The sequence below is a fragment of the Drosophila serrata genome, unplaced genomic scaffold (genome assembly GCF_035046125.1).
Source record: "Drosophila serrata isolate PLE 108 unplaced genomic scaffold, ASM3504612v1 contig_74, whole genome shotgun sequence".
Lineage (NCBI taxonomy): Eukaryota > Metazoa > Arthropoda > Insecta > Diptera > Drosophilidae > Drosophila > Drosophila serrata.
In genome coordinates this window covers 296,461-320,365 of record NW_028256972.1, presented here as the reverse complement: position 1 = coordinate 320,365, position 23,905 = coordinate 296,461, and the positions used below count along the sequence as shown (strand labels likewise).

At 39.2% G+C, this 23,905-nt stretch overlaps 1 protein-coding gene across 1 annotated transcript; it reads left to right on the top strand.

Moving 5' to 3' along the window:
* The first annotated feature begins 5,535 nt into the window (after positions 1 to 5,535).
* Positions 5,536 to 15,076, top strand: LOC147644884 (uncharacterized). The gene has a single exon (XM_086839433.1). It carries the CDS (start codon positions 8,386 to 8,388, stop codon positions 13,876 to 13,878), a length of 5,493 nt encoding a protein of 1,830 aa, XP_086695559.1. The 5' UTR covers positions 5,536 to 8,385; the 3' UTR covers positions 13,879 to 15,076.
* Positions 15,077 to 23,905: the final 8,829 nt, after the last annotated feature.

The window sequence follows — 23,905 nt, the reverse complement described above, 5'->3', positions numbered from 1 at the left end:
TACGAGTGAGAGTATATAGAAGGCTAACTAGAAAGTTTCATTCAGATAGCTTCAAAACTGAGAGACTAGTTTGCGTAGAAACGGACAGACGGACATGGCTAGATCGACTCGGCTGTTGATCCTGATCAAGAATATATATACTTTATATAGTCGGAGGTGCCTCCTTCACTGCGTTGCAAACTTCTGACTGAAATTATAATACCCTGCAAGGGTATAAAAAGTGATGATGATTATGATAATATTTCTGGTGGAGATGAGGTTGACGAGAACGATCAATTTTATTCTCAGTCAGCTATAGATAATGATTCTTCATTCTCACCACCTGTTCATCACTCACATTAATCATCACATGTGTTATCAAACCAAGAGACTGCTTACACAACTCAAAACTCCCCACATACATCACCATTGATGAGATCTCCACCACCAGTGCTTGAAGAGAGTTCAAAAAATTGTAATGTTAGTGAAATAGCACGAGATCATATTTTGGATACAACATATGGACCATACAAAAATGACTCTGGTCAATTAATGTTGGGGAATAATTAATTAAATGTATCAAATAATTGTTTGATAATGGACAAAACTGGCATCTCACTAGCGGATTATATTCTTTAATATTCCATCATCTTCAAAAAAATTATGATACAGATGATCTGGAGCTATATAGAGAAATTTTACTAAAAACTAATGACTACCGAAGAAATTTTCTACCAAACGGACAAGTGAAAGGAACGAGAGCACTTCAATATTCTCAAATTATCAAACCACTTTTAGCTCATTTACCCTTCACCAAGTCTACACCCAAACGCGATAACGAAAACGTAACCGGGTCTGGTTTCATGACACTTGAGAGAAATAAACCTAATTATGTATACTTAAATGATCCGAATGAGTTAGTGGAACGACTTAAACATTTAATAGCTTCGGAAACAGTTGGAAATACAAATCAAACAAACGAAATTACATCGATAATTCAAGAGCTCCGAGAGGCCAAAATTATAATCTTATTAGTATACTAGCTGTACCCTGCCACGTTTCTCTGTGGCATATTGTGGTTAAGAGGGCACTGCTGAATACATCAAGGTTCCGGCAAAATCATCTTCCTGGCATAAGGTGAAGAAGACAGTCAGAGTTGTCGTAGGCGGATTCAGGACTCTTTCTTGCACATTTCTTTCTGTGAAATAGACACGTTGACCATTCTCCAAATGGACTGCCAAGTGAACTAAATCTGGATAGCGTTTATGAATGGGGAACGAACAAATTCTCCATGCAGCCTCGTTGCTGCTTATGTATCTTCCAGCCTGGTATTGAGATATTTCATCGACAACTCGTACTGCATTGCTGTCACCATTTTCTGCCTGAACACCAAAAACTGCCATATCGCTGCCTTTATTCACGTACTTGCAGATATATTTAATCGATTTCACGGAATTGCAATATTCTACGTTATGTGCGCTTTGTATGATTTTGACAATAGTGGTGAGTATGGAACCACCCAACGATTGTCTACCTCAATATCACCAATTCTCATGTTTAAAGTTGGCGAAGTTCCTCCATCTTCAGTTGACCGTCTCCTATACAGAGGATATCCATCGTCCCCTGTTACGGTGTTGGCTGTAAATGCTCGAGGATATCGCTTGGAACACTTCCCGTCTACCATTCATGGTGAACATGGGTTGAGGGTACCACAAGGGCCATGGATCATGTTCTTGATGACAACTTCATGCAAATCCGTATCAACCTCGGCCCATGGAATCTCAGCGCATATAACATCGTCAATTTCGTCTGGAGTAATTTTATCATATAGCCAAATCAGTATGTGCGCATGCGGCAATCCTCTCTTCTGCCATTCTACTGAATACATCCAGCACTGCACAGATCCAAAAACTCCATGTTTCACAATGAAATCCATCAGTGACTTGAGCTTTTGTCTGAAAACACGGGATGTGATGTCATGCCTATCAATATACGATTGTCCAGGAAATAACAGCTGCACTATCTCGTCCCAAGCTAGATTGCATGTGAAGGTGATAAATATGTCTGGACGGCCGTAGCAACGAACATATGCCTGGGCATCTTGAGCATATTCATGCATTTGGCGTGGACTACCTATGTATGAGGATGGCAAAATCGTGAGCTTTCCAACGTTGGTTGTATTACGGTCATTCATCACAGCATCCCGCAAATGGATATATTCCTCGGACCGAAGTTTCTTCTGATTCAATCGGAGGAACAGCAAACGTTCTGTTTCAATTTTTGCATACATATCGACAATGTACTGATGAAACAACTGACGACATTTCAATATATGATTGCAATCGGTCCTCCGAACCATTAACCTGTATGAAAAAGTTCATCGCGCAGCCGCGTCTCTCGGATGGAGGCCCATTCTTCGTCAGTCATATTCGTAATCTTACGTCTTTTTGCTTCTGTATTGCGAATACGACGACCCAATCTCGACTTCTTTGGTGGCATGACTTCGTTTCTTACTGAACCTGAACAAAAAAATAAAATTTGTATCTCCAATTTTTTCTTTCAATATAATTTGAATGTTTGACAGAAAATGCTTTGATTCAGCTGGCTACCTGTAGAGGGCGCAGCAGTAGGGGCACGGGGAAACGCGAAAAAAAACTGATATATTCGCAAACGCAAATAAGCTATCAACATCAAAAGTAGACAATAACCGAGCTGGAACCTCAACGCATGTTGTGTAAAAATTTGGGCTTAAACGGTTCAGAACTTTTCAAGTCTATGAAGGATGTAGACACGAACAGAGCATTTTTATATTTATAGATATTTTTGTTGCAATATTCGAATGAGATTATACTCATCATGGCCGTTGACAAGTTTGGACGTTATATACATGAAAAGCAGAACACTAATCATTTTAAACGATATGAGAAAATTGAGATGGGACTCTACCTACATAGATGCTGTTGGAAACTGTAATGTACAAAAAAGGCGTATAAGAAATACAGAGGGTAATTTTAATATTCAACGTGAAAAAAATGACGGGATTCCCAAAGAAGCTATATTTATGTCCAACAAGGAATATGTCGACAAGTCTGTAAAGAGGCTGAGGGATTCGATTATTTCACATGAACAAGAACTAAATTTTAGTATTCCTAATGTAAAAACTGCAAATATTGAAGATTGATTAGAGAGACTTGTGGTTGTTGTCTCAATTATTAATGCAAAATGCACTTTTTATTAGTATTAACAAGTTCATTTAATAGATCAGTTATAGGTGTAAATGTTTCTTCCAAACCCGTAATACTCTGGGTCTTAAATTGTTTTAACTCTGAAACCTTTTGTTTTAAAGCATTTTGAGATTTTTTAATTGTGATAAAATATTTTGGTTCATTGTGATGTAATTTGAAAATATTTAAATTCGAATATAAATTCGAATGCACTGAGAAATAATTTATTAGTCATAAGTATATATACAAAGAGGTGTGGTATTATCAGGTCTGATAAACAGACCTGGTTGTGAGACCTGATCTGATCTGATAAATAGACCTGGTATCAACATATCTGATTAACAGTCCTGGTATTAACAGGCCTGATAAACATACCCGGTTGAAAGACCTGATCTGATCTAATACACAGACCTGGTATTAACAGGTCGGTTTATCAGATCAGGTCTCACAACCAGGTCTGTTTATCAGACTTGTTAATACCAGGTCTGTTTATTAGATCAGATACACTGTAAATACAAATCACGCAAACGAAATTACATCGATAATTGAAGAGCTCCGAGAGGCCAAAATTATAATCTAATTAGTATATATTTATGTTGTAATATTCAAATGAGATTATACTCATCTTTACCGTTCACAAGTTTGGACGTTATATTCATGAAAAGCAGAACACTAATAATTTAAAACGATATGAGAAAACTGAGACGGGACTCTAGATACTGATGGAAACTTTAATATACAAACAAGGAGTATGAAAAATGGTGGCTTCCCAAAAGAAACCGCAGACATCGTCATCAAAGAATATGTTGATAAAGCTATTCATGAGTTGAGAGTATCGTTAACTTCATTGATTACAAAATTTCAAGAAGACAAATTTGATGGTCTTGCGGCAATCGATACTGATACAGAGTGTAATTTTAATATTCAACGTGTAAAAATTACGGGATTCCCAAAGAAGCTATAGATATAGCCAACAAGGAGTATGTCGACAAGTCTGTAAAGATGCTGAGGGATTCTATTATTTCACATCAACAAGATTTAATTGTTAGTATTCCTGATGAGAAAACTGCAGATATTGAAGATCGATTAGAGAGACTTGAGGTTGTTGTCTCAACTATTATTGAATAAATAAGATTTTCTAAATAATTTGATAGTCTTTTATCTGATAATGAGTGGGCGAGGAATTATTAATGAATTACACGCTCCTGCGCGCAAACATTTTCTACGTCGGAGGGTTATAACAAAGAGAATAAATTCGTTATGGCAGGCTGATCTGGTGAAAATGGGAAAGTAATCCGCTTTGAATAATGGATATCGGGATTCGGGAACACGACATAGCGTATTCAAATAGCAAGGACTTGACTGAACGACATAAAGCAGGCTCCATCTTAATTGCTAGAGCTTGGGATCGTGTAAAAGCATTGAATAGCAGTATTAGTGAAAGAGCTGCATCATATTTTGTGACCAACGCGATGAAGCTAAAGAAAAAATTTGTAATGCGAAGAAAGCAGCAGAAAAAGAAAGTTGTAAAAAAAACTCTTGCTTCTATCATCAGAAAGGCAACAATCGAATTGCGAAAGAATAAGCCTCTTGACTTGAATGCAGTAAAAGTGGCTCGCTCTGCATTAAAAAAGTTACTCTATGGGGTGTAGGAAAAATTTTGTAATTCCACGAGTAATAGCAGTCCCTAAAATTGGTGTTTTTTGGGTAGTTTTCAAAAAATAATAATATCAAACAACAAAAACAATCAAAACAAGAAAGGAAGCTAACTTCGACACGCAGAAGTTTATATACCCTTGCAGATAGAACTTCTATGAATAGGAATCCAAACAATATAAATCTTATATATTTTTGTTAAAAATCAATGAAGTAATACCTGCTTTCATTTCATTCACCTATACATATTATATTTGCAGTTTTACATTCACTGATTTGCATTTTTCCTCTACATCAAACGATCGTTTGTATGGCACCTATATGATATCGTCGTCCGATTTTCATGAAATTTGACACAAAATTTAAAACTAATATAAAATGGCTATACCTCAAATTTGATATCAGCTGAAAACTGAAAAAGTTATAAATTTAATTGTATTAATTTCTCGATCGTTCCTATGGGAGCTTTATGATATAGTAATCAGATTTTCATAAAATTGTTTGCAAAATTGTAGAGTATAGTAAAATGGCTATATCTCAAATTGGATCTAATTCTATTGAAAACTGAAAAAGTTAAAAATTTGTTTGTAAAAATTTTCCGATCATTCCTATGGCAGCTATATGATATAGTCGTCCGATCCGGCCCGTTCCGACATATATACGAGTGAGAGTATATAGAAGGCTAACTAGAAAGTTTCATTCAGATAGCTTCAAAACTGAGAGACTAGTTTGCGTAGAAACGGACAGACGGACATGGCTAGATCGACTCGGCTGTTGATCCTGATCAAGAATATATATACTTTATATAGTCGGAGGTGCCTTCTCATTCCTCATTCTGAATGTGGAATAATAAGTTTAGCAGACTCGACAGAAGAACGCATTGGATAGCCTATTATAAGAAGGGAACACACTCGTTTTACTTCGATAGTTTTGGGAATTTACAACCTCCATTAGAAGTAATAAGATTGTTCGCGCCACAAGGGCGCGTAATTTTGAGCAGCAGTGTGGGAGGCACGAGCTTTCGCTCTCGCCGCTCCCGGCCGTCGCTCGCTCCCTCTCGTCTCGTGGCCGAAGGCGACTCAACCGGTCCCGACAGCCCTTGAGCGGGGTTTTAGATTTAATCTTAAACGAAGTGCCAAATAAAGCGAACCTACTTGAAGCCAACTAATCGCGTTTTACTGTGCAAGAGACAAAACGTGGGACAACACCAACAACAACACGGAGCCAACCCATACAACCGTACACGGAGGAATTAGTGGCTAACGAAGGCTGAAGAATCTTTTGGACACCATCCGCCCACGTCATTTCATGGTCCTTCGATCGCCGGATCTATCCTGATCCCACCAGTGCCCCATTGCGGATTTTTCCAAAGATAAGTACGACTCGCCTTCCAAAGTCCATTCGTCCGTGGTCGCCATATTCCTTTTCCAACGGCGTTTTTTTTTTCTTTCCATCCGATTCCGACCAAAGTGAAAAGTGCCAAATAGATATATATATATATATATATATATATACATCCAAGTGCATACCTACACACATATGCCCAGCCACAGTGAATTTTCTACTTTTCTAAGTGCTTAAGCGCTTGCCAATATCGGCCCCCTACTTCGTTTCACTGTGATCCGCTGTTCCAAGCATATGTATATACATATATGTACATATAAATATATATATATATATTATTTAATCCAGAGGCCTATTCACACACATAAGTACCAGTGTCCGTCAATAAAACTGCACTTAACCCCAATTTTTAATATACAATACGAAATATATATATATACACACACACACACATGCACAAGAAATAACCTTAATTTTTTTAATATACAATACGAAATATATATACACACACACACACATGCACAAAATATAATCCTAATTTTTTAATATACAATACGAAATATATATATACACACACACACACACACACACATTCAAAAAAATATAATCCTATTTTTTAATATACAATACGAAATATATATACACACACACACACACACACATTAAAAAAAAAATATAATCCTATTTTTTAATAGACAATACGGAAAATAATATAGATATATATACACACACACACATTCAAAAAAATATAATCCTATTTTTTAATATACAATACGAAATATATATACACACACACATTAAAAAAAAAATATAATCCTATTTTTTAATAGACAATACGAAAAATAATATAGATATATATATACACACACACACACACCATTCAAAAAAAATATAATCCTATTTTTTTTTTAATAGACAATACGAAAAATAATAAAGATATATATACACAAAAACACATTTGCACAAACATTATTAAAAAAAATAATTATAATAAGTCCACATACATATATACATATATTGGGCAAGCGTCGCGCTATTCTGCGCTGAGCATTGATCTCTATAATTATTTACATACATACATATATATTGGGCAAGCTTCGCGCTATTCTGCGCTGAGCATCAATCTCTTTAATTATCTACATACATACATACATATATATTGGGCGAGCTTCGCGCTATTCTGCGCTGAGCATCGATCTCCAATTACATACATACATATATACACACGCCCGCATAAGGGCATATCAAGTGATTATTTGTCATTTCTTTTCGTCTCCTCTTTGTGCCTAGAGCGTGTACAAGCACCTGCACTTATACCGTCCACAGCCGAACAGTGCCGACGAGATAAAATCGGCCACCTACAATTTAAAAAAATAAATTTCGTGAACAAGGATTTAAAAATTATCCAAATTTTATTTTTTACTTTTCTTAATTGCTGCATAACGAGCTACACACGCGTTAGCTATTTTATAGCTGGTTTTTCCAGCTAGTTTGGCGATTTTTTTGGATATTTTTTTGGTTTCTTTCGTTTATTTTTTTTTTTTTTTCTGTCTTCGTGTTCACATCCCTTCTGCGATCATCCGTCGTATTCCGGAAGTTAAAATCGAGGCTGACAGCTGGAAGCAATTCTCAAGTACCGCTTAATAGGCCTACAGCTTACTCCTTAGCTTGGCGAAACAGTCTCTGTCCCTAGTTTGGTTTGTTGAGCTATTGTAGCCGATTCCCACCGTTTTTTTTAGCCGAGTGTCTGCTACTATTTTTTTTTTTATTTATTTAAAAAAAAAATAAGAGAGCAATCCTTCTCTCATTTGGCTAATTCTTTTTGGGTTTCTAGCTAATTGCTTGTATAAAAAAAAAAAGAAAGCTGAAGTTTTTTTTTGTTTGATTGTTGTTTTTTATATGTATCACATTTGTTCAAGCTAGAGAGATATTTTTGTGATTATCTGCTTTAGCTATCACTGGTAGCCGCATTTCAGCTATTTTTTTGCTAATTTATTGGGTTCTTTTGTTTTTTGTTTACTATTGTACCAGTGAGGGCGGAGTTTCATTTTTGTTTTCGAATTGAGATTCAGACTGGGTTGTGCATCCTAGTCCAGACCTTGTCGCAGCGTTTTTTTTTTTGTATTCTGGTTGAGCGGTGCGTCAGTTAGGCGGTCTCGATTTCGTCAGGCCCTAATTGAGCATGCCCATAGAGGGAAAGTCGAAATCGACATCTGCACCAGGAAAGGAGTCCAAAGCCACCCCATCCACTCCAGTACCGCCTCGCGCTAGGCCAACACCCAAGTCAGTCAGTCCGAAAGGAAGAACCGTCGTGTCGGGATCTCCAGGAAGGGAGCTTCCGTCGCCAAGTTCAAGGACCACTCCCCAGATTGTAATTTCACATCCATTGGCAAAAGCATCCAGCGAATCGTCTCTAGCAGTTAAGCCTGAGATCCCCTCCACTTCCGGGAGTGAATTCCTAAGGGTGACACGCGCGGTCAGCAAAAAAATGGCATCATCCGACCAGCCAACGGCAACAACCGCAGCTTTGCACAAGTTTATTGCGGTCAGCGATCGCGTAAGCCTCTTTGAGGCAAAGATAAACACTCAAGCGACACCGTCCTCGCATACGCTACAAGTACGCCTCCAACAGGTGCGAGCCTTATGGGAAAAAGTCGAGAAGGAATATGAGACCTGCTCCGACTTAATTGCCCTAGAAGGATCCCTCAGCACATTGCCGATGCTGCAATCAAAATATGATTATTGCTACTCGGTATATGAGGCATGTGCAGCACAAATTAGTGAGACCCTAGAAAGGGTGACGCCTCTTACTGTTCCAGCTCCCTCTCAACCCCAACTTTCGTCCGGTTGTCGTCTACCTCCGTGTGATACGGAAGTTTTCAACGGGGACTACCTCCGATGGCCCACTTTCAGGGACCTGTTCACGGCCGTCTATGTTAATAACCCCAGGCTGACTCCGGTCGAGAAGCTGTTTCATCTTCTCACGAAGACTAGTGGCGAAGCAAAGACCATTGTCGCAAAATCCCCGCTGACAAATGACGGCTTCGCTTCAGCGTGGGAAGCTCTTCAAGACCGGTTCCAGAACAAGCGACTCCTAGTCAACAGCCAACTCAAGCTCCTTTTCAACTTGAGTTCCATTTTTCAAGAGTCGGGACATGCTCTAAAGGAGCTCCAGTCCACGATTCAGGGGTGTTTAACAGCGCTAGCACACTCCCAAATCTCCACAGAAAACTGGGATTGTCTACTGGTTTTCCTGTGCGCAAGCAAATTACCAAAGGCCACCCTGTCCTTATGGGAACAGTCCCTCACTTCAAAATCCGAGATACCAGCTTGGGAAGAAATGAATACTTTTCTGAGTGAGAGGTATCGGACATTAGAGGCCATCGATGATATGAAGCCATCGCAGACATTTCCGAAAAAGCTTCAATCCTTCGAGACAAAAGTCAGCACCAAACAGAGAGGGTGTGACTTATGCTCCAAGGAGAATCATCCTGTAAGATTGTGCCCGCGCTTTCTTCAAATGTCCGTCGATGCGCGATCCGGGTACATAAAAAAGAAGCAGCTCTGTCTGAATTGTTTCGCGAGAGGCCATCAGCTTCGTGATTGCTCAAGCCCCTACAGTTGTTTCACATGCAAGGGGAGGCATCATACGCTTCTGCATCGCGGCCCCTCAAGTTCCGACCATGCGAGTTCCACCTCGCCCCCTACGTCCTCAAGACCCTCCAGCAGCAATGCCTCTGCGAGCACATCAACGGTGCAAAATTACTTCGCCTCCGGCACTACAGCCGTTCTACTGGGCACGGCGATTATCGACGTGTGCCACTTGGGAACTAATTACCGAGCACGAGCCTTAATCGACTCGGGATCAGAGGCGACGTTCATTTCCGAGCGTCTCTTCAAGGTTATTAAGTTGCCATTCCGCAACATCCAGACGCAAGTCTCCGGGCTAAATCATTCGGTTTCGGGAAAGTCCACGAAACTTTGCAATTTCGCAATCCGCTCCCCTACCAAACCGGGGCTACAATTAGACACCGTAGCCTATGTCCTTCCGGAATTATCGGGCAAATTGCCGTCACACCCAGTTTCAAAAGATTCCTTGAAGAACCTGCCCGATCTTCAATGGGCGGACCCCCGGTTCTTTGAAAGTGCCCAGATCGACATCCTAATCGGGGCCGATATTCTACCGTCAGTGATGACGGGTGGCACGCAAAGAGATATATGCGGCTCACTTCTAGGCCAAGAGACCATCTTTGGGTGGGTGCTAACGGGGCCGATCTCCAGTATTCAGGCCAGCCGAGTCGCATCCTTCACGACTCAGGTTCGCCATGATCATAATGATGCATTGGACACCCATCTCAGCAAGTTCTGGGAGGTGGAGGATCTTCCAATGAAGATGGTAGGAGAGTCGGAGTCTTATTGTGAGACTAATTTTATTCAAACTACGAAAAGAGACGCAAGCGGGAGGTACGTGGTCACGCTCCCATTCTGCGACCCTGAAAACTCCGGACCCAATCTGGGATATTCAAGGTCCATTGCGTTGGCTCAGTTTCTTCGAAACGAGAATCGTTTAAAAAGAGACTTTTCCCTAAAAGAGCAATATGACAGCGTGATTCAGGAATATCTGGATCTGGGTCATATGAAGGAAGTTTCACCGACTCATAGTTCTCCTACCTATTACCTTCCACATCATGCAGTACTGAAGCCCGAGAGCACCACGACAAAGCTTCGCGTTGTATTTAACGCCTCCAGTCCGTCTGCAAATGGAACCAGCTTAAATGATATTCTTCATGCTGGCCCAGTCCTGCAATCCGATTTAACTATCCAGATTTTGAAGTGGCGGTACTTTCAATACGTATTTAGTGCAGACATCACAAAAATGTACCGTCAAATCTGGGTCGATCCGAAGCATACGCCATTTCAAAGGATTCTGTTCCGAAATAAGGAAGGGGATATCCGAGACTTCGAGCTGCAAACGGTTACCTTCGGGGTCAACTGCGCGCCCTTCCTCGCCATTCGAGTGCTAAAAAAGCTGGCAGAGGATGTCCAAGGGCTATTTCCAAAAGCCAGTCGAATTCTTAATCAAAACATGTACGTCGATGACGTCTTGGCAGGAGCAAACTCCCTTAAGGAAGCCCAAATCTCAATCCAAGAGTTGCAAGAGGCTCTTAACTCCGCGGGTTTCCCATTAAGGAAGTGGACTGCCAACCACAGGTCCATTTTGGAGAATATTCCAGTCGAGCACATTCTTCATAGCGAGTTCCTCGACATCGATGCCGAAAGTACGGCCAAGACCCTCGGTATTCGTTGGAAGGCCAGGTCCGATGAATTTTATTTCGTCCCTCCAGGAATAGCACTGGAAACCTCCTACACCAAGCGCGAGGTGTTATCCCAAATTGCGAGGTTGTTTGATCCAGCCGGATGGCTCGCTCCGTTCATAGTGCGCTCCAAGATCTTCATGCAAGAAATTTGGCTGCAAGATCTGGGCTGGGACGATACGCTTCCTAGCGAAATGAGTCAGAGGTGGCGATCGTTCCTCCTGGAGTATTCCGACCTCAGCCAGATCCGGGTTCCGAGATGGGTCCGGTACCAGCCCGACATAAAAGTTGAGTACCATGGCTTCTGCGATGCGTCCCAAAAGGCTTTTGGAGCGGCTATTTACGTGCGCGTCGAGTTTGGGCACGAAACCTTCGCACACCTCCTTACAGCCAAGACACGAGTCGCTCCAGTAAAGACCGTGTCCCTTTCCAGGCTAGAGCTTTGCGGTGCCGTTCTGTTGACCGACATGGTGGCAACGATTCTTCCACATATGCCGACTGCCAGCTCCGACGTACGCTGCTGGACCGATTCCACGATCGTGCTGGCCTGGTTGCGAAAGCCTGCGTGCAACTGGACCACGTTTGTGGCCAACAGAGTTGCCAAGATCACCCAGGCGATACCAGTCGACTGCTGGGCACACGTTCGATCCGAACAGAACTCCGCCGATTTAGCTAGTCGAGGCGTGTCCCTACACGAGCTAGCGGACAGTCAACTGTGGTGGCATGGACCGGAGTGGTTGCAAGGGCCACAAGAGCTATGGCCAGTGCAGAGCGATGTGCATCCGAGCACAGAGCTAGAGCAGCGGGCGGTCAAGGTGCATTTTTGTAAGGCCCCCTCTGACGAGTTTCTAGAACGCTTCTCGAAGCTGGACAAAGCGTTGCGAGTCCTGGCGTATGTTCTACGATTCTTTAAGCGCTGCCGCCAGGGCTCAATTTCGCCCACTTCACGACTCACGAGTGAAGAAATTCGAGAGGCAGAACGAGCGCTGATCTCCATTGCGCAGCGTAGAGCATACGGCCAAGAGTACAAGTGTTTGCGAGAGAAACGGCCCCTTCCAGTGGCATCTTCAATTGTAAACTTGTATCCGTTCATTGACCGACACGGTCTTCTAAGGGCATGTGGGCGCGTCACGGCGTCAAAAGCCCTGCAGTACGATGAGCGACATCAGATCCTTCTGCCCTACGACTGTAGGCTGGCCCGCCTTCTCATTCAGTTGACTCACCAGGTCACGCTCCACGGCGGCAGTCAATTGATTGTGCGCCTGATCCGTTCAAAGTATTGGATTCCGAAGATCAAGAATCTTGTGAAAGCTGTGGTGAATCCGTGTAAAGTGTGCACAATATATAAGAAAAGACTCCAAACACAGCTGATGGGCGACCTTCCGAGAGACCGAGTCTCCTTCTCCAGGCCCTTTACCTACACGGGCATTGATTATGCTGGCCCCTTCGAAATAAAAAATTATACCGGGAGAGCATGTCTCGTTACCAAGGGATACGTGTGTGTATTCGTGTGTTTCGCTACTAAGGCTATCCATTTGGAACCCGCGTCCGATCTTACAACCGAGAAATTCCTAGCAGCCTTTGCTCGTTTCGTAGCTAGGCGCGGTTGTCCTCAGCGAGTCCACTCGGACAATGGCAAGACCTTTGTGGGGGCAGCAGCCTTGCTATCAAGGGACTTCCTACAGGTTGTCCAAGAGTCCGTAAATGCGGCATACAGTCCTCAAGGACTAGTGTGGCGTTTTATACCACCAGGGGCTCCACACATGGGGGGTCTGTGGGAAGCCGGGGTGAAAAGTTTCAAAGCCCTTTTCTACAAATCCACGGCTACCCGCAAGTACACCTTCGAGGAACTAGCGACGCTTCTTGCGAAGATCGAAGCTTGCCTCAATTCTAGACCCCTCTCCCCCATGTCCGAAGATCCATCCGATCTACTGGCCCTCACCCCAGGCCATTTCCTAATTGGAGGGCCGTTGCTTTCCACGGCTGAGCCCGAGATAAAAGGCGAAGCAAAATCGATACTGAATCGATGGCAACATTTGAAGGCCCAACACCAGCAGTTTAGTGCACGATGGAAAGAGGAGTATTTAAAAGAGCTCCACAAACGCAACAAGTGGCAATTTCCGACCACGAATCTGAAAATAGACGATATGGTAGTCGTCAAGGATGACAATCTGCCACCGAACGAGTGGCGGCTCGGGAGAATCGTTTCGGTTTGTCCGGGCGCCGACGGCCGAGTTCGAGTGGTGGAGATCCGTACGGCGCGCGGCACAATAAAACGGCCCGTCCACAAGGTCATCCACCTTCCTGGGGAGAGTAAAGTCCCCTACGTATCCAACGATGACATGACCGACTCCCATTAAAGTTTTTCTTTTTCGTTTCCCCGCAGAACAAATCGACATCATGGTGCCGCGTCCTCGAACCGCCGAAACCTTGGACAGCAGACGTTCACGAGGTATGAATTCCTACCGCTGCCGAGTCTGCCGGGGAATCCATCCTCTTCGGAAATGCAAGAGGTTTATAAAACTGAGCACTGAAAAGCGCCTTCGAGCAGTACTGATAAACAAGTACTGCTCGAACTGCCTCGCCCACCATCATTCAGAAGGAACGTGTCGCAGCATAGAGGGCTGCAAAAAGTGTGGCGAGGGCCACCATACACTGCTGCATCTGCGCGAAAAGCCGCCGTGTTCCTCGCCACCAGCACCGCATTCGAAACGCACTTCGCGCCCGCCGGCTCCGCGTCAGGCGAGGGAGCCGCGGCCGTCCGTGATGACCGTCTCCAGGTCTCCGTCGCCAGCAATCGAGGCAACCCGTCCTGCGGCCTCCACTCCATCCTCGTCGGTGGCAGCGTTGCTGCACCAGAAAGTCGTTCATGTGCTCCCGACGGCCTGCGTCGTGCTTGATACCGGGAAGACGACCTTCGAGATGGGGGCCATGATTGACCCGTGCATGGCGGTCAGCTCGATTGACCAGTCGCTGGCGGCGGCGTATAGACTACCCACCGTGGACGTAGGAGAAGACCAGGTCTGCTCGGCGACCATCCGGTCCCGGACCGGCAGTTTCAGCCTGGAAGTGATTTTGAGGCTCGATCCCAGCCTCAAGATCCGAACCCCTACACGGACTCTGAGCGACGCCACCCGGGCGAAATTTGATGATATCCGTCTCGCTGACCCATTGTTCCATCGCCCAGCGACAATTTCCCTCGTGTTGGGATCGGATTTGTATCCCAAGCTGATCCAACCGGGGTTCCTGAAATTGGACGAGGGATTGCCCGTCGCCCAGAGCACCGTCTTCGGATGGACCGTCTCCGGAGCATGCCGAGAGGCCTAACGTGAGAGGTCTTGCGTGCGCAAGGGGGGGGAGAATGTTCGCGCCACAAGGGCGCGTAATTTTGAGCAGCAGTGTGGGGGGCACGAGCTTTCGCTCTCGCCGCTCCCGGCCGTCGCTCGCTCCCTCTCGTCTCGTGGCCGAAGGCGACTCAACCGGTCCCGACAGCCCTTGAGCGGGGTTTTAGATTTAATCTTAAACGAAGTGCCAAATAAAGCGAACCTACTTGAAGCCAACTAATCGCGTTTTACTGTGCAAGAGACAAAACGTGGGACAACACCAACAACAGCACGGAGCCAACCCATACAACCGGACACGGAGGAATTAGTGGCTAACGAAGGCTGAAGAATCTTTTGGACACCATCCGCCCACGTCATTTCAAAGATATTTGGGTAAAATATAAAATATAATTACCAACGTTTTCAAAAATTTGGTACTTTTACCTGTAGGCATTTATGTATCAAATTTTTAATAGACTGCATTTCGAGCCACCTTCAGTTAACATGAAGTGGATAATATTACTTTATAGACATTTCTTAGAATCCCCTACCATTCCACACATGTTTTGCAGTCGGAGGAGGAGAAATGTTCTCTTCGATGAAAATATCATATCACCACCATCAACAACAACAATGAACATGTTCGCCAGCTCCTCTACTAACACCAACTCCATCGGCTCCACCACCTCCACCAAGTTCGGGCACAGTATAATGCTCGAGCTTGCCAATGTAATAGTATATCTTCCCGATAGGAATAATGCTATCTAAGATATCCTATTACATTTTGCAATACGAAATGCTACACTCTTATAAAAAGGAAGGATGGCAAAGTTGATTTCAATTTAAAACCTATGTCATACCTAGTAATAAAAAATAAATAAAAATATCAATTTTTAAACTAAAAACAAAATTTTATTTTTGAGAAATGGGAATTTGGGATATTTTTTTCCCGCATTTTATTTTACAGAATTTTAAAAATAAAAAAAAAATAATAAATAACATTTTTTAAACTAAAAACCAAATTTTTTTTTTGTGGAAATGTGAACTGGGGATATTTTTTTTTCCAGCATTTTATTTTGCAGAATTTTAATAATTAAAAAATAATTAAATAAAAAATAAAATAAAAATAGTAAAAATTAAAAAAATTAATATAAATAACCATTTTTAAACTAAAAACCAAATTTTATTTTTGGGAAATGTGAATTGGGGATATTTTTTTCCAGCATTTTAGTTTTCAGAATTTTAAAAATTATAAAATAATTAAATAAAAAATACAAAAAAATAAAAATAATAAAAAAAAATAATTTTTGGAAAATAGGAATTGGGAATATTCTTTTCAGCATTTTATTTTTCAGAATTTTAAAAGTTAATCAAAATAAATTAAAATAATAAAATAAAATAAATCAAAAATAATTAATATGAACTGTTATTTTAAGCTCTGTACCATACCTGTTAATACCAGGTCTATTTATCTGATCAGGTTTTACAAACATGTCTGTTTATAAAACTTGTCATTTTATCAGATTAGGTCTTTCAATAATTATATTATATATATTATATATATATATATATATATATATATATATACATATACAGGGGTAGTCAAAAGTATTTACACAAATTCACAATTATTTTCACCGCCAAACTTATTTTTGTTATTATTCTTATATATATATATATACCATTAATAAATTATTTCCCAATAATGAAATAACCACTCCTACCCTTCGAATGTAAAAATATTTTTAAATTCCATTACAATGAACCAAAATTTCTTATCACAATTAAATAAAACTCAAAATGCTTTGAACAAAAAAGGTTCAGAGTTAAAACAATTTAAAACCCGGAATATTATGGGGTTGGAAGAAACATTTAAACCATTAAATGAACTTGATAATAATAATAATAATATTAACAAAAACTTCCTGTGCAATACAGGGGGAGACAATCAAAATAACCAATTTGAATTTAAAAAAGAGAATAGAACTCCGCTTATGAAAAAAAGGAAACTAACACTTTACACTGCAGCTACAAAAAATTCAAAATGCATATAAACCATTGGATAGGAAATTAAAAAGTGATGACGATTATGGGAATTTATTTGGTGGGGATGAGGTGGACGAGAGCCTATTATAAGAAGGGAACACACTCGTTTTACTTTGATAGTTTTTGGAATTTACAACCTCCATTAGAAGTAATAAGATATTTGGGTAAAAACATAAAATATAATTACAATCGTTTCCAAAAATTTGGTACTTTTAACTGTGGTCATTTATGTATCAAATTTTTACTAGAGTGCAATTCAAGCCATGTCCTGCCTAACCTTCACTTTACATGAAGTGGACAATATGACTCGATAGACGTTTCTTAGAATCCCCTCCCATTCCACACATGTTGTGTAGTCGGAGGAGGAGAAATGTTCTCCTCGTTGGGTAAAAAATCAGGGACCTCGTCTAGGAAAAATATCATTCAGCGAAGAACAACCGCCAAGACCAGCCACCAGCCACCAGCTCAACACCAGCCACAACATGAAGATGTTCACCAGCTCCACCGCCACCATCTCCACCGCCTCCACCAGCTCCACCGGCACCATCACCAACTCCACCACCTCCACCACCATCACCAATTTACCCGAAGGGGTAACAGAGGAGGACCTCAATGCCCTGATGAGGGACATTGAACAGGATCCGCTGATGCTTGCCCTTAACAGTTGCGGGGTTAAGGGTAAGCTCAGCTTTAACAAACTCCCCATTAATATGGAGTTTGACATATTTTCAGCTCGACGGGTAGCTGGCAAGTTTGGGCAAAATATAATGCTCGAGCTTGCCAATGTATTGGTCTATCTTCCAGATAGATACAATTCTATTACAGATAGCCTAATTTATTTCTTTCATTCTAAATGCTACACCCTTATCAAAAGGGATGATGGCAATATCGACTTTAATATAAAAAATGTCGAGTAGCTCTTAAAAATTAAATAAATAAATAAACAACAATTTTTAAACTTAAAACACAAACTTTTTATTATTTGGAAATGGGAATTGGGGATCTTTTTTCAGCATTTAAAAAACTAGAAAAGAATATTAAATAAATATAAAAAAAAAATTCAAAATTTTTTATTATTGGGAAATGAAATTGGGTATATTTTTTTCACAATTTTAGTTTAAGCTCTCTTTATCAGGTCAGATATGTTTATCAGATCCGATCAGGTCTTACAACCAGGTCGGTTTATCAGACCTGTTAATACCAGGTCTGTTTATCAGATCAGAACAGGTCGTACAACCAGGTCTGTTTATCAGACCTGTTAATACCAGGTCTGTTTATCAGATCAGATCAGGTCGTACAACCAGGTCTGTTTATCAGACCTGTTAATACCAGGTTTGTTTATCAGATCAGATCAGGTCGTACAACCAGGTCTGTTTATCAGACCTGTTAATACCAGGTCTGATTATCAGATCAGGTCTTACAACCAGGTCTGTTTATTAGCCCTGTTAATACCAGGTCTGATTATTAGATCAGATAATACCAAATATATATATATGTATATATATATATATATATATATATATATATATGATTAATAATTTTTTTCTCAGTACATTCCCAGGCCCAAGACTGAAATAACCACTCTTACTCTTCGAATTTAAATATTTTCAAATTACAACACAATGAACCAAACTATTTTATCACAATTAAATAAAACTCGAAATGCTTTGAAAAAAAAGTTTTCAGAGTTAAAACAATTTAAGACCCAGAATATTACGGGTTTGGAAGAAACATTTAAACCCATAACTGATCCATTAAATGAACTTGTTAATAATAATAATACTAACAAAAATTCCTGTCCAATACAGGAGGAGACATTAAAAATGATCAATTTGAATTTGAAAAAGAGAATAAAATTCCGCTTATGAAAAAAAGGAAACTAACATTTTACACTGCAGCTACAAAAGATTCAAAACCTAAATATTATGTATACAAACCATTGGATTGGAGATTAAAAAGTGATGATGATTATGATAATATTTCTGGTGAAGATGAGGTTGACGAGAACGATCAATTTTATTCTCAGTCAGCTATAGATAATGATTCTTCATTCTCACCACCTGTTCATCACTCACATTAATCATCACATGTGTTATCAAACCAAGAGACTGCTTACACAACTCAAACCTCCCCACATACATCACCATTGATGAGATCTCCACCACCAGTGCTTGAAGAGAGTTCAAAAAATTGTAATGTTAGTGAAATAGCACGAGATCATATTTTGGATACAACATATGGACCATACAAAAATGACTCTGGTCAATTAATGTTGGGGAATAATTAATTAAATGTATCAAATAATTGTTTGATAATGGACAAAACTGGCATCTCACTAGCGGATTATATTCTTTAATATTCCATCATCTTCAAAAAAATTATGATACAGATGATCTGGAGCTATATAGAGAAATTTTACTAAAAACTAATGACTACCGAAGAAATTTTCTACCAAACGGACAAGTGAAAGGAACGAGAGCACTTCAATATTCTCAAATTATCAAACCACTTTTAGCTCATTTACCCTTCACCAAGTCTACACCCAAACGCGATAACGAAAACGTAACCGGGTCTGGTTTCATGACACTTGAGAGAAATAAACCTAATTATGTATACTTAAATGATCCGAATGAGTTAGTGGAACGACTTAAACATTTAATAGCTTCGGAAACAGTTGGAAATACAAATCAAACAAACGAAATTACATCGATAATTCAAGAGCTCCGAGAGGCCAAAATTATAATCTTATTAGTATATATTTTTGTTGCAATATTCAAATGAGATTATACTCATCATGGCCGTTGACAAGTTTGGACGTTATATACATGAAAAGCAGAACACTAATCATTTTAAACGATATGAGAAAATTGAGATGGGACTCTACCTACATAGATGCTGTTGGAAACTGTAATGTACAAAAAAGGCGTATAAGAAATACAGAGGGTAATTTTAATATTTAACGTGAAAAAATGACGGGATTCCCAAAGAAGCTATATTTATGTCCAACAAGGAATATGTCAACAAGTCTGTAAAGAGGCTGAACAAAAACTAAATTTTAGTATTCCTAATGTAAAAACTGCAAATATTGAAGATTGATTAGAGAGACTTGTGGTTGTTGTCTCAATTATTAATGCAAAATGCACTTTTTATTAGTATTAACAAGTTCATTTAATAGATCAGTTATAGGTTTAAATGTTTCTTCCAAACCCGTAATACTCTGGGTCTTAAATTGTTTTAACTCTGAAACCTTTTGTTTTAAAGCATTTCGAGTTTTTTTAATTGTGATAAAATATTTTGGTTCATTGTGATGTAATTTGAAAATATTTAAATTCGAATGCACTGAGAAATAATTTATTAGTCATAAGTATATATACAAAGAGGTGTGGTATTATCAGGTCTGATAAACAGACCTGGTTGTGAGACCTGATCTGATCTGATAAATAGACCTGGTATCAACATATCTGATTAACAGTCCTGGTATTAACAGGCCTGATAAACATACCCGGTTGAAAGACCTGATCTGATCTAATACACAGACCTGGTATTAACAGGTCGGTTTATCAGATCAGGTCTCACAACCAGGTCTGTTTATCAGACTTGTTAATACCAGGTCTGTTTATTAGATCAGATACACTGTAAATACAAATCACGCAAACGAAATTACATCGATAATTGAAGAGCTCCGAGAGGCCAAAATTATAATCTAATTAGTATATATTTATGTTGTAATATTCAAATGAGATTATACTCATCTTTACCGTTCACAAGTTTGGACGTTATATTCATGAAAAGCAGAACACTAATAATTTAAAACGATATGAGAAAACTGAGACGGGACTCTAGATACTGATGGAAACTTTAATATACAAACAAGGAGTATGAAAAATGGTGGCTTCCCAAAAGAAACCGCAGACATCGTCATCAAAGAATATGTTGATAAAGCTATTCATGAGTTGAGAGTATCGTTAACTTCATTGATTACAAAATTTCAAGAAGACAAATTTGATGGTCTTGCGGCAATCGATACTGATACAGAGGGTAATTTTAATATTCAACGTGTAAAAATTACGGGATTCCCAAAGAAGCTATAGATATAGCCAACAAGGAGTATGTCGACAAGTCTGTAAAGATGCTGAGGGATTCTATTATTTCACATCAACAAGATTTAATTGTTAGTATTCCTGGTGAGAAAACTGCAGATATTGAAGATCGATTAGAGAGACTTGAGGTTGTTGTCTCAACTATTATTGAATAAATAACATTTTCTAAATAATTTGATAGTCTTTTATCTGATAATGAGTGGGCGAGGAATTATTAATGAATTACACGCTCCTGCGCGCAAACATTTTCTACGTCGGAGGGTTATAACAAAGAGAATAAATTCGTTATGGCAGGCTGATCTGGTGAAAATGGGAAAGTAATCCGCCTCGAATAATGGATATCGCTTCATACTAAGAGTAATTGACACATTCTCGAAATTTGCGTGTGGTGAAGCATTTAAATCTTATGCTGCAAAACATGTTGTTGAAGCAATGGAGAAAATATTTAAATCTGGGCGTGGAGTACCTAAGTATCTACAAATAGATGATGGAAAAGAGTTTTTTAACGAACAATTTCAGTCTTTGATGAATTGTCATCAAATAAATCATTATTTAACATTTAGTACTTTAAAGGCTTCAATTGTTGAGAGATTCAACAGAACATTAAAAGAACTTATGTGGAAGGAGTTGTCTTACAATGGGAACTATAAGTGGGTTGATATCTACAACAAGTTAATTAACTTTTACAATAACACAATACACAGGACTATAAAAATGGCTCTTATCGATGTGATCGCTGAAAATGAGAAACACATCTTGGGAACGGTATACAATAATATAAAATTTTTTAGCAAACTGAAAATTGGTGCCAATATTCGAATTTAAAAATACAAGTGAGTATTTGAGAAATCGTACAGTCCTAATTGAAATGTTGCAATTTTTAGGATATACAAAGTTCAAAATTCAAATTCAACAACATATCTATTAGAAGATATAAATGGAAATCCTTTTAAGAGTGAAATAACTAGATTTCCCAATACCTACCTAGTTGAGAAGCTACTTAAGGGCTTACATACAGTTAGAATTAAAAAAAAACCAATTTTGTTTTATTTCATTTTCTTAATGTAAATATATTTAAGAATATACACAGAAAGTTTCATTTTGTTCCGGTGAATATTTCCTAAGTTATAAGTAAATTCGAAAAGGCACTCTTCAGAGTGTTATATGAAAAGTACTCCTACGTAAAGTGCAGTCCAAACTTTAAACGTGTTTTTCATAAAATGGTGTTTTCAAAGTCGGTGACAAACATTTTCCGAAAACGGCTATCCCGATTAGTCTCAAATTTTAACACGACCTTCTTAAATATATTTTCTAGAGATTAATCGAAGATTTTTTCTTTCCAATAAATATTTAAATTTTTTATAAACAATTTAAGGCGGAAATTTCGGCGAAAAATCGATTTTTTTTTCAAAACTGCAATTTTGTCAAAAAAAAATATTTTGCTTATTCCTTCGATCAATTACTAGATTTAACATTACTCTAACGAAATGTGTTTGGACTTTTAATTTCGGATAATCCAGTTCCGGCATATAGTGGTCAACGCGAAACGCCTTTTTTAAGAGGTGCTCCCGGAGATCAGGTGTAACTATTTTTTTTACTAGGTCTAAATCTTAAATAAATACAGTTAAAAGATAATAGATTATGTGTATACATTTTTGGATCAATAAGTTAATAAGTTTCTCCACAAAACACTCTAAAAAATTCACTTATTTTGGCCCTCTAACTGTATGTAACCCCTTAAAAGAGAAGGAAAAAGATCTCTTGTACGTTGGTTAGGTTTCCCGAAAACCGACGACAGTCTGAAGTTTTGTAATGATATGAAGGCACAAGCAGTTTTATGTTTTTCTTTGGATATTTATTTTTATTTTTTGTTTCAATTTTAATATCATCTTATTATTATATACACATTAGATTTAGTTTATTTTAAATCTTAAAATAGTTATGTTTAAATAAATTATTATACTATAAATAAAAAATTATGTTTTTGTCTAAAAACAATTTTCGGATCTCTCATGTTATCCATTGAAATATAATGGAAAATTAAATTTTCGTCGAATTTTTTAAGCGCACTTTCAGTATCATCTTTTTTTTTTGAGAGTTACTCTCTCATCCTCATTATTTGGGGTGTTTTCCAGAGCAGACATTCGGCTAAGCTAAACCCTAATACCCCTACGAACTGTTTTATAATGTCCTATTGCTAGAATGGAAATTTTATCATCACCTATTACTCTTTTGTCATCCTTATTATCTACTAAACATGTACATTCTATGACTTTCTTGTTGTCCTGTGAACAAACAATTTTTGTAATTATTCATTTTTTTGTAATTTATTATTATCTTTTCTAAACAACTTCGTTTCACTCCCTAATTTTTCTTCACACATTTTTCAGGCTCTCTACCTATACCCGCTGCTGTGTAAGTTTTAGAGCGAACACCCACAAACTCTGTCATTGACCTACCCTGCAGTTCATTTTTGAAGAACCCTAAGCGCTTCTTATTACTCTGCTGGATATTATATAGCAACAAAGCAACATCTTCACGAATGTCATTATATAAATTCTCAGTTTTAATAGAGTAGATAAATGAATTTGTATCCATATAGTTTAATTTAAGTGAAATTTCAATTTCATATATGAATAGTAAAAATCATACATCTTCCATTTGGATAACTCCAACACTACAAAACCAAAGATGTATAAGTATAAGATTAGTAACGCCATACGATTTTTTTGCACACGATTTTTTCGTGCTGGCTTTTGAACTGGCTCCAGGCTCTCTCGCACTTCGTTCAAAAGCCAGCGAGAGAGCGCTCTAGAGCCAGCCGCTCTCGTGCTGGCTTAGCCGCTCTCGTGCTGGCTCTAGACTCTAGAGTCTAGAGCCAGCAGCACTCTCACGCATACAGCAGTGTTTTCGTGATG